This window comes from Prosopis cineraria, unplaced genomic scaffold (genome assembly GCF_029017545.1).
Source record: "Prosopis cineraria cultivar Desert tree isolate PC_DT_omini unplaced genomic scaffold, ASM2901754v1 PC14, whole genome shotgun sequence".
Classification (NCBI taxonomy): Eukaryota; Viridiplantae; Streptophyta; class Magnoliopsida; order Fabales; family Fabaceae; genus Prosopis; species Prosopis cineraria.
This window is the reverse complement of record NW_026555345.1, coordinates 13,989,387-14,002,358: the sequence shown is the minus strand read 5'-3', so window position 1 is coordinate 14,002,358 and position 12,972 is coordinate 13,989,387. Positions and strand designations below refer to the sequence as shown.

The 12,972-nt window shown below is 32.8% G+C and overlaps 1 protein-coding gene across 1 annotated transcript; it reads right to left on the bottom strand.

Moving 5' to 3' along the window:
- Nucleotides 1–1,209: 1,209 nt before the first annotated feature.
- LOC129293418 (mitochondrial-processing peptidase subunit alpha-like) lies at nt 1,210–11,273 on the bottom strand. The gene is made up of 13 exons (XM_054931369.1): nt 11,121–11,273; nt 10,324–10,569; nt 9,920–10,216; nt 9,606–9,773; nt 9,241–9,408; nt 9,085–9,165; nt 8,832–8,898; nt 8,255–8,352; nt 3,396–3,468; nt 3,242–3,312; nt 3,084–3,133; nt 1,909–2,021; nt 1,210–1,569 (listed from the first exon to the last, which is right to left on the bottom strand). Exons 1-13 carry the CDS (start codon nt 11,157–11,159, stop codon nt 1,517–1,519), a joined length of 1,524 nt encoding a protein of 507 aa, XP_054787344.1. The 5' UTR covers nt 11,160–11,273; the 3' UTR covers nt 1,210–1,516.
- Between the last annotated feature and the right edge of the window lie 1,699 nt (nt 11,274–12,972).

Below are 12,972 nucleotides of genomic sequence, written 5' to 3'. Positions count from 1 at the left end.
AGCTTAATTAAACTTGCTTTGGCACTGAGGTTCAGTATTGCTACATAATATGTTTTGATCTAAATGATCCAATTAGAATTACTTATGTCTAATGGTTGGTAAGTCATTTCAGTTGCATGCAGTCATTGTCATTTCAATTTAGTCCTTTTTTTTTTTTTAATCCAACATTTCAATTGAATTCTTTAATTTTATAAAATATTTTTTAAACCAATTAACTCTAATACCATAAAGCGCTCATCTATTCTAGCTTATTTTATGAAAAAATCATTCATTTTTTAAAAAATTATGTTTTATGAATTTTTATAATATTTGTTTAAACTTTTAAAAATAATCAGAATCTGAAAAAAAAATTTATTATTTTAAGAAAATACTTTAAAGTAGCTTCTAAAAATAATCTAATGTAATAGATAAGAGTGTATTTTAAGAAGGTGAAATACACAAAGATATCATAAAATTTTAAAATAATATAATAATAAATTATTTTTATAAGCAATAATTAAGAAAGATATTATAAAACTTAAAAATAACTAACTAATAATCACTTTTTAATTATTATAAACAAACATAAAATAATTTCTACCTCTTATAAAATCTCAACAAAATAAATCTTTTTATAAAATTTCTAAAATACATAAGTTACTTATTTTATAATCTCAAACAAACGAGTTCTAATTTTGAATGATTTCTTTTGTATTAATTATTTTTATTTTTTTAAAAAAATTTAACATATCAATATTTGAAAAATATTTTATTAATATATAAAAGTTCAATGTATGAATTTTTTGTTAAAAAGAAACATGATATTAAAATTAACAGACTAAAACTTTTTATAAAAAAATATGAAAATATTAAAAAGATATTTTATAAAATTAAAGAGTTAAAATGAAATTATGTATAAAAATTGAACAAGAAGTATTAAATTTTATTTTTTGGGTAAAAACACCCACGGGCTTAAATTACAAAAGAAAATTTTACTGAAGGGATAACAGCGTAAAAGCCGACAGACGTGCAGTCCCGCCCTGCCCTCTTATATTATCCCATTAAACGGCAGGTAAATTCAAGAGACCCAAAAAGCCCACGAAAATTTTTTCTTAAAACAAAATATAGAATCCAGACTCAAATGTAAACACAACTTCTGTGGTATATATTCCAGGCATGTGATTTGGAAGGGGCTGGAATTGAGGTAAGCATTCCTGCTTTAGCATGTCATTTTCCAAAGAATCAAAGAGAGATTTCATCATTATTAAAAGCTTTAACCTTTGCATTTGCACAAATGAAAACAAAAAATCAAAATGACTGCTTCGACATATCAGTTGAATTCAACATCGAAACATGTAATTAGCGACCCATTCAGGTCAATGAATCACGTGCCCAAAAAAAAAAAAATCAGGTTATATGCAGATGCTTCCAGGTCACACTCATCAATTTATTGACCGCAAGATTTAGGATTTTAACTTAATTTTACACCATACAAGATTGCATGTTAAGCCTCATAATCTGATGGATCAAAGCAATTTCATTTTGAACGGAACTTGTTGCTCACGGAGTCGTAGCTTGGAACATATAAAACTGCAGAACATGAGAAGACAAGATTATTAAATTCCAAGAAGGTAAAAATCAAGGGTTAAGGTGCAAATACAGGCAGAGACCTTTTCTCCAAGAAATTTTAGTATCCTAAACCAACAGGTGTTTGAATACCCATTAACTTTATAAAATAAGTCAACCTTCCCCAATCCATTAAAATAACCTGCCATTGACCGTTAAGTTCTAAGGATAAAACTTCAGAGTGGGGAAATCAGCCTATTTTATAAAGTTAATGGCTAACCATACATCATTGCTGATTTAAAGTATTTTTGCACCTTAACCCAAACATCAATCACGTAGGGTTTACAGTGGACATCGAATTACCGTCTCCTTGTGATGCCATTGTGAGAGGAGAAGAAATGAGCTTTTGAGAAATTGAGGTTATATCCTTCAAAGTTACTTCGTCAACTGCCTTCAAGAAGTTCTCCACAGGTTTCCTAAAAGGTAAATGCGTCTTTTAATAATGGACGGTCACCATAATTTCAAGCAAAGAACAGACGCAAGCAACAAATGTAATAAGACTTGATACTACAAACAGACTTCATTTTTCACCTTTCTTCTTTTGAAGTGCCGGTAGATAATAAGCAAATGCTACACATTTGATAAAGAGTTTGCATGAACAAAGCTAGTAGGGTGACAGTACATTGTCAGAGTATTAAAATAATCAAGCCCAGGGCTGTCCCTGCCTCTATCAGACCACTATACTATGATCAATGTCAATGACTGATTCTTTGTATAATGACAGCAGGCTTGTTTGTTTCAGCTTATCTGATAACAAAATCACTTTTTTTTTTTAAATCTATTTTGTGAGTTTATGATATATTTACATTTTTTAAAAATAATCAGAATATGAAAAAAAAAACATATTTCTAATTATTGTAAGGAGCTACTTTAAGTAATTTCTAAAAATAATTTGATGCCAGTAGATGAGATAAAATGTTTTAAAAATACATGATACGTGATGATATCATAGAATTTTTAAATAATTAAAAAATAAAGCATTTTTATATAACAGAAATCAATGAAGATATCATAAAATTTAAAATAACTAATAATTACTTTTTTTTATCATAAAATTTAAAATAACTAATAATTATTTTTTTTATTGTAACCAAATATAAAATAATGTTTGCGTTTTATAAAATCTTTACAAAATAAATCTCTTTTTATAAAATCTCTAAATTATCTAAAATTCATGTATTTTTTAATATTAAACAAACAGGTCCAATATAAAGGTTCATGATTAATTTTCAGCTCCAAAATCCTAAGGTGGAAAGTAATACATTGTGTGACGTGCACCCTTACAGACTTGAACTGCAATTAGCATTCATATTAGACAGCTGATTTGCAACATGCTAAGATACTTAAATACATCAAAAGAAGTGCATGAAAAGCAAGAAAGAAATAATATTAATACAGTATTTCACTTAATTTTATTAATTAATATGGTGATAGCATCAAATTAATAAGAACTTTAGATTGACAATGTTCAGCCGTACCTCTCGCCATATGTCAAAACCTGTCTTCCTATGTCTTCTGAAACAACCATCTGAACATGGGGGTAAGCAAATATTATTTACAGAAGACAGACCATGGTCTATAGAAAAGTTACATGGCTCATAATATCAGAGTGGATATGTGACACAAGCATACTTACTCTTGATTCCAAATTCATCAAAATTGCAGATTTAGTGGCCTGTTTGGCACGATCCAGCTGTACCTGGTCAACTGAATAGGGGCCAGAAACATAAGTAAATGGCTAATAAGCCAAATTCGGAAATCAAGAAGCTAATCTCAATCTGATTGAATACCTTTTCCAGCACTAGCAACTGCAAGAAGCTCATTTGCCGTTATATCAATGGCTTTTGATACAAAATCAGAACCCTGACAAGAAAGGTGAATATGATCACAGATGATATTTAACAACAATAACAATGTCACCAATACATGAAAAGACTTGCAAAGGAACAAAAAAAAAAAAATTAAATAAATCTTGGCCACAGAATAGAATGCAGTGCTTGCGCATATGCTTTTAGTTAAAAGAAAAAAAAATACAATTTAGGATTAAAATGTGATGGGGTAGCCAAAAGAAAAGAATTAGCATGTGATAAAGACTAATGTAGTATAGGTTTTCTAAATCTTACAATGTCTAATGGGGAACGCAGGCAAAGCCGAGATGGAAACTTTTTTTTTTTGGGTGGCTTTTTACAAATTATATAACATTAGATTATATTTCTAATATTTATCATAAATAATTTTTCCATAAAAATCATAACTGGAAAAATATGATTAAAAAAATAAATCATGTACAATTCTGACATTTAAAAAAAAAAAAGATACAAAACAGAATGGTTTACATATTAATTATATGGGAAAAAAAAAACATACAGAACAATGTCGATTATATTTTTTTATCATCATCATCCTCCTCCTCCAATAATACTTCCCAATATTGCATACATAAAAGTAGTAAAGTACAAAGGTCATTCTCTACCATATTTATTTATTCTTTTCCCTTTATATTTTAAACATTTTATAAGCAAACTTATACAACAACTCATACTTTATTTATTTATTATATAGGATATATGACAAATGCAAACATCTAAAACTTTAATAACTGTTAAAATAGGCTACCCAAGGAATTAACAGGTGAAATAATGTCAGTAATATAAAGAGTTGGCAAAAACATGGACTCACCCCTGACGGGATGTTCTGATGTATTCTGGTGTGTTTGGTTAAAAAAAAAAAAGGTAATGTGAAAGTAACTTTGTCTTGAAAGCTGCAAAATCATTTTCAATGGAAAAACAAACAAGCACTAAGAGAGTGTATTTGGTTGGAAGGGTTTTGGAGGGGATGGGAGTCAAAATTTACCCCTTCCCTCCCCTCATTTCGTTCCCCTCCAAATTGGGGTTTTTTTGGAGGGGAGCCAAGTATCCTGACTAATTTGCCCTTATCTGTATTCCCATATTCCATGAATGCCCATCAATAAAATAAAACCACATTCTCAACTATTGCTCGCTATCACACTTCATGTTGCCATTCAATCCATCTCCTTCACAATTTATCTGTGTCAAATCAACGGCAATATCCTGCCCCTGTGCCCCTGTTCACAATTTAGCTGTGTCAAATCAACGGTAGTTGTATGAGGAAGAGGAAGTCACCGCTGTCACAATTAGAATCTGTACAAGGAAGAGGAAGTTGTCATCATTCGCCACAGAATCTGGCTCTGGGCTTCCAGTCATCCGTCGTCAAAGTCTCTGTACAAGGATGAGGAGGTTTGCACTTTGCTGGTCTAGAAGTGGAAGTCATTCAATGGAGGCTGAGCAACTCGAAGTCAGTGAAGGCTTGAAAGTGGGGTCTGTTACATGCATATCATCGATTCTATGAACTTTATGGGAGTTTAATAAGCTTTTATGGATATTTTTATGGGAGTCTATTTATTTATCGTTTAGTTAATCAAATGATTGTGTAAATTAATTTATATAAGATGAAAGTGCCAAAAAAAAAAAACCTAATATATATAGGTATAATAATAAATTAGTATTAGCTCCCTCCCCTCCTTTCTTGAACCAAACAAAAGATCATTAAAAACCCCTCCCCTCCATCCCCTCCCTTCTCCTCCCTTCCCCCTCCTTTGAACCAAACACGTCCTAAGTGAGCAGAGTTTCCCATTTCAATATCCAGCTTCTCGGAGAGGGTTACTTAGATGTCCCACAATTATTATAACTACTATCAGCAGCTCTAAAAAGAGCTACCTAAGGGGGCCAATTGTAGAAATTCTGACCAGCAAGAAAATTGAGTGAAAAGTCACAAAAGTGTAGTTGTTACTTGTTAGGACATTACACCCTAAGGGCTTGTTTGGTTATTGGAGAGGAATGGAAAGGAATGATTTATAGATAACAAAATGAACTAAAACTTGCAGAATGATAGAGAGATGGAAACAAAAGAAAAATTAAAGCTATGGGGTGATAGAGGGGTGGGAATGGGGTTTGCCATGAATAAAGTCATCAATCCCTATTTCCACCTTTCCATCACTCCAAGGCTCATCTCTCTATAATTTTCATGGGGTTTGCCATGAATAAAGTCATCAATCCCTATTTCCACTTTTCCATCACTCCAAGGCTCATCTCTCTATAATTTTCATCTCTATCAATTCATAACCTTAGTTTAGTCTATTTTGTTCACTATCAACACATTCCTTTCCTTTCCAAACAGGTCCTAAGGGAGCCAATTGATGGAGACCAATGCAGTATAAGATAACTAAATCCCACATTGAGTACTATGGAATGCTCTAAGGGTGCTTTGATGGATTGGTTCTTCCATTTTAATAAACGTAGCCTACTCACAATTCAAAAGGAAATCTGACTTTTGATAAGACTGTAAAACCAGCACCATAAATTCTAGTTAGTATGGCAAATTAACAAGCACTATAAGTGTTAGCAACTGCCATAGCCCTTGCCTGCTATCTCATGGGAGTTTAAGAGGTTTTGGAACGAGATGGAGATAAATCAACAGTCAACCCCCACCCCAGAAAAAAAAAAAAAAAACTAAAACTCCTTAGCAGACTCAGCAAACTCGATCTCTGAGACCAAAGACTTAGGTAATGAAACCTGTACCTTTAAAGTCCCAAGAGCATCGCAATCTACCTTGGCCACCTTGAAGTCCGCAATACAGATGTCCATTGGCATAGAGCTAAGCTCCCCACCTTACTTTGAGGCGAATCAATATGCAAATTGGTAGCACAAGTTTACAAGAGTCACAAACCACTAATCATCTACATGGCTCATTATTTCTCATAAAAAATTGTGAACAGTTTGGAAAACAAAGGCACTGATTCTATGTTTTGCAACATTTGAGAAGGCTTTTCCTCCACAATAACACTAAAACATACAGTCCACTATATACATCCTCCATATTATCCCTTCAAAGCAAGTGATCATGCAGATTGACTCCAAGTTTTATCTTGCAAGATAGGGAGTCCTTGTACTTTTTCAAGCAATTTAACTGCATGTCATTATTCCGATCGTCCATGCAATGCCCAAGTAAGTCCTAACTTAAAGAGAATTTCATAAGTGATAAGTAGGTTTTATGCATTTAAATAGGTACACTTTTGGAATTACAATTGACAAAACAAATAAATATTATATGCCTATTAAATTGATTTTATTTATTTTCCTTTCTATACTTATTTTCTGACCAAAGAACAAAAAAGGGAATTTTCTACACAACTTGACCTAGAGGTAACATCAAAAAATTATTCAACAAAGGTTTTTGAGAGGAGGATCAAATATTTCATCAAGAGGCAGCTAGAACTTAGTCTAGAGCACTTTTGGAGCATTTTCTTTTTCTTTTCTTTACTTTTTTTTTTGGGGGGGGGGGTTTGGGCAAACTTTTGGAGCATTTTCAAGGAGGGATTTCAAGGAGAAGGCGAATCAAGAAGAGATCAATGAAGAACACCATTCCCACCAATCAATCCATAGTTTTCCTTTCCTTACTTCTGAATTTATGTTTTGGGATTTCAGAACTACGAGTTTAAAGTTTATTTCATTTGAGTTGCTAAATCCCCAAATTAGAGCTAGGATAGGAACGTAACCTAACTTGGGAAAAGCTAACTTGGGTATTTGTTCTATGCTTCTTTGGGTTTGATTTACATTTAGATGATTTGAACTCCCATTGTATTTATCTTCCATGCATCTACTGTTATTTATATGATTGGCCACCATATAATTATTTTTAGGATGTCTGCAATAGATTGAGGGGGTGAAGTATAGACCTAGATGTAAGATAAACATAATGAACCTAGGCTACACATAAGACATAGGGGGTTGTGATGGCTTAGGATCATAGCCTAATAGATCTGATTAATGTCAATAATTGATCATGAGATTCTTATGGTTGATGATAGATTATTAGAATATATTAATAATGATCATAATCATAAATGTGAGTAAGAATCTAGGTTCATAATTAGCCTCCCTAGTAGATGAACCCCAAGTCCCTAACATTGTCCATGGTGGCTGGATCACAAACTTTATTTGCTTTAATAGTTCAATTAGATTTAATCACTCATTCCTTTGACAACTGGTTCTTTAACTGAAAGTAATCACAATAGTAGTTATAACCTCTTTGTGGTTGGAAAACTCCAATATATTACTATGATCAAGCTTATACGCTTGAAGGATTGTACCAATCATTAAGTGTGCTTATCATCTAAGGGCATGAAATTAATGTTTCAGTAGCAAAGAGAAGCTGGATATATTTGACAGTTCCATTGCTCCATTCCATGTGCCTTAACAGCAGGAAGGTCCACCTTGACAATACTAAAGCTTATTTTGGCTTGACAAACCAACCAAACCAGACGAAAAAATAAAATAAATAAATAAAGTGAAAAATGCTGATGAAACATTATAAAGTCACCGAGCATGGCCTACAAATACTACCCAGCTTATATATGTACAAAGGTGCCAAGTCTTTCTTCATAATAGCCATTGATGATTTAACCATAACTACTACATTGTTTCCAAGACTATCAAGAGATCGCATGGAAGAAAATCCCTCTGGAGTATGGATTTCAGCTATGGTTGTGGGTTTATCAAAACTATGCAGTAATTACTTAATTACAAGCAAACAGAGCAACGCAAGTATTCCAGCCTTGAAAGATGCTTACTGTTGTGACTTGGATACCAAATATGGCAGTATTATTGTAAATGTTGTTGAATGCTGAAATTGAATGGACTTGTGGATGCTCATTTAGAACACGGAGATCTGTGCATGATAGGAAGCAAGTCAAAAACTATATATACAAGTCATGACCAGCATGCAGCATAATTAATGTGTTTTCCATAATTAGACTCTTGTATGCATATAAGCATCAGTCCCTCCAGTCTATGTTCCTAACTTTATGTTACAGCCATAAAGAGATTGAATATGCTATGGAAATGGGTAGGGAAAGAGAGAGAAAGAGAGATAGAGTGCAAGAGAATAGTCTGAATAATACCAATCTTATTGAATCAGAAATCAAATCAGGTATGTAGCTCTTATTTATAGGCATAAATCCTAATAGATATGAATCTCTATGGATATCCTAATCTCCAAACCCCATCCAAATCCAACTAATATAATTAAATCTCATCAAAGTCTATTTAAACTAATTTAAAATCCAAATAAATCCTACTAATTAATGAATCTAATGAAATCTTATCTAAATCCATAATTACATAACAGAATACTAAGAGATGACTTACAGAGCCGGGAGTACATCCCTTTACCAGGTCCACCAGCTGAGAATGACCCACCACCTCCCAACAGCATCTATAGCAAAGTAAGATAATACAGTTAATTCCAAACGCTAAACCTATTAACCATGTAAACATACTTTCAGGAGGAAACTAAATTATTTAGGAACATCCTGAGTAATTTTAAGAAAAGGAGGAACCTGAAGCATAAAAGTATAAAATAAAAAACAAAAAGCAAATAAAATTAAAACATTATCAAGACCTGAAGAACAGTTAAAACCATTGAATCCTTCAAGTTATGCCAGCCACCAGGAAGTTCAAATGCAAGAGCAAAATGAGTCCTCTGGAAATTCAACAAAAGTTAGTTATAAAATCAAAATAGAAGCATTGAGTTTATATTAATATTTGTAATACTCACACCCGCTTCACTTTGGCATCGATAATCACCACCAGTATATACTGATTTTGGCTCCTCTGGACGAGGGGCACTGGGAAAATCAGACAAAAGAGGTTCTGCAATAGCTAACAACTCTTCATGTTCAACACCAGAAGCTGCAAGTACCATCCGTGGTGCAGTATAGTTTTCCTGATGTTTAATAAACATTTAAGTTTAATCAGAAGGTGATATATAGTTAACGAACAATCCTTTTTTATTCAAAGGGCATACAATAACACAGAACCCAGATATGCTTCACTAGTTACATGCATCTGGGTCAATAATCTTTTAATATATGTAAAATATATACAAAATTATAATATAACAAGAGTATTAACATCACTTACATCAACAAAGTCCTCCAGAATTGCACTATTTAGTCTATTTATTGCTGATTCTGAAGCTAAAAGAGGATTTGCCAAGGCACCAGAATAACCAGCAGAATGAATAGCCTCCAGAAGCAAGTCTTGAGGATTTTTGGAAGCTTCACCAATCTCTGATTTCACTTTCATAAGCTATTTATAACGCAACATCAGTTACAGCATCAAATCCAGAAGGCCATGAAACATGTTGTGGTACAGTAGACAAGAAAGGTTTTAACTTAAGTGAAAATTATCAGTATAGCATTACAGTTTCATCAACAAAAGTCATGGACAAGTACCTGCTCGTTGACCTCCCAATCAAGAAAAGCAGGATTCCTCACACAATCAACAAGCAGCTCCACCATTTCTGGAACATATGTCTTCAATGCATCAAATGTGTAACCCATCTGCTCTCTAGAAGCTGAGGCCTGCACATTGCCACCAATTGCCTCTACCTCACGAACTATTCGGAAGTGACTACGGTTTCTAGTGGTCTTGAAGGCCATGCGTTCAAGCAGATGTGTAGCCCCAAATGATAATGGTGTCTCATAGATGGAACCACAATCTACGTATAAGCCTATTGAAGCAGCAGGAGTCTGAACAACCAGACAAACACATGGAATAGGACTGAGATCAATTTTAAAATTTAGAATTACAATGGCACATATTATACAGTGCATAACTAATAGCTAACAAGTCATACCGCTGAAGCCTCAGAGGCCACCTTAACACCGTTTGGAAGTGTGGTAATTTTAGTTTTAGCCGGCTCCACATAATCAGGCAATGGAGGAGGAAGTTTCACCCCTTCCAGAGGGAAGTCCAGAGGAGGTGTAGAACTAGATCGGTCTGCGAGCCAGCCAAATATACCACCCAAACCAGAAGATGGTTTGTTTGTGGCAAGGGAACTTGAACTTGCAAATCTGGCTGGCACCCTATTGCATGAACGGGCCTAATCTCAATGGTCAAAAGGAGAGCACGACAAAAAATCCAAGATATCAGACAATCAACTTAAGCAAACATGAAACCAAAAGATTGCGCAAAAGATGTTCACACTCACTGAATCAAGTGATAACATGCGAACCAAGAGGGAGGGGAGGAGTGTGAAAAGACTTGTTAAAATGATATGGAAACATGACATAGCACAATAGCCACAACGGAATGTGAATTTATCGTGTCCTGCCAACTTCAATGCGCCATTTTAGGAATTCCATGTCGCGTGTATACGAAGCCCAATAATCCAGATTTATTGGTTGGAATCAGAATAAACAACAAACAAGTGATCCATGGGAGTATTGCACGTGAAATGAATAATGTAAGTGCATATCATGACTGAATCTATTATTCATACATATTCGAATTTCAAAACGGTTGTTGATTGCCACGACAGTGTACCAGAAACACATTAAAATCAACAAACAAGGACATCGAAGTGTAATCAGATCTAACCCCTCGAGCAGAAGTGAAAAATTATGGATAAAGGGGACTGATAAGCGTACTAACCCTGAAAGACCTGAGGCGTGATGTGACGTTCCTGTACATGGCGATAGAGGCTTCGTTAAGATTCCTGTGGAGAACAGGCGTCAGAGAGAGAAGAGAAGTTGAACTGGCAGCATCAAGGTTGAGAATTGAGACGCAGACTCGCAGAGCCAGAAACAAGGCTCGAAGACTAGAATACGAGTCCAATAAGGCCTGGCCCACACGAATTCAGACATAGACTCGAAGAGCCAGAGACTAGGCTCAAAGAATAGAATTAAGTCAAATGAGGCCCGGCCCAGTAATGTTTTTGTAAGAAAACGAGTCACGGGTGTCATGAGTTCGCCATCAATACGGTAAACCCATTTCAAAATTACAAGACAGCTATTGAAATTATTGATTTTTTTTTTTTTTTAGCTATCCACAGGTTCTCCTATTAAAAGCGAAGCATATATGAGATATTATTAAATACTAAATATATAAAAATTTTTTAATAAAAATTTGAATCTTAATTTACTATATTGTGAAGAACTAACGTTTTTTACAAGTTTTTATTCCTATTGTAAATTATTAATTAGTGATTCCCCAGCAAAAATTGCCAAAAGAAAAATAGGTTAAACAATTTTGACTGAATCATATAATATAAATAACGATTAAAGTCACTTACTAGTTTGTAAATCTCAATTTAACTTTAGTTTTACAACTTCTAAATTACACACCCTAAAATTACTTTGCAAATGTGAAAAGTTTATTAACCAAACACACTAAATCTTATTGCTTTTGATAAGCCAATAATTTCATGGAAATAATTATATAATGATAATGATGGGCTATATGTAAATATGAAGAATTTACTTGAATTTATGGAAATATTATGTGCAAGATTGCCGCCTCAATTAAGATGAAAATGAAGTTAGAGGGAATGGTCATGTCCTTGGATTATTTATTATTTATTATGAAGAAAAGCATGTGCGCTGGACCACTCAAAATTTAATTGGCACAGACCATCAGCTTCAATTATTTTTGCTCCTGTGGATGCCCACATGTGTTTGCAGATGAATTCCAATGTTTTGAAGACGGCTGGTCAAACCACCACCCATGCTTTCTTCTCCTTCAATAATTTTTTATGTTTTGTTCAGAAAAAATCTGAATTTTATACTTTTGACCTACCGATTTATGAGAAATAATAAATTATACAGGTTGAAGAACAAATTGATTTTTAAATAATAAGTTTAAAAACATTTAAAATCTTAAATTAATCGTTGCTGAAATATTATCCTTTAATTTTTAAAATGATACAATTTAATTTTTACTACTAACAAAAATTAATTTTAATTATTAGTTGATAAAAAAATTTAAAAAAAAGACTTTAAAAATTACAAATAAGGACTAAAAAATGCAGTAAGTAGCCTAAAATTATAAAAAAGGACAAAAAGAATTTTATGGGTCCTTTTTTTGTAATTTTAAAGTGTTTCTGTAATTTTATGATCAATTAATAATTGAAGTTAACTTTTGTTAATGGTAAAGGTTAGGTTGTGCCATTTTTAAAAGTTGAATGGGAACATTTAATCAAAAATAAGATTAGGATCTTACATGTAAACCTATAATTTAAAGATCAATTTGCTCTTTTATCTTAAATTATACTCCTTTTTTTCAATTTATAAGATATCTTTAAATAAAATTACACATACAAACAAAATTTATCATACTTTTTTTGGCCTGAAAAGTTCATTATACTTTACAATCTTATTTTTTTAAAATATAAATATAAATTTTTAAAAATACTCTTCATTTAATATAACTTTACATGTGAAACAATAAATAGAGAGAAAATCTAATAAAGAGGGAAGGGTAACATTAGAATAAGTATAATTAATGA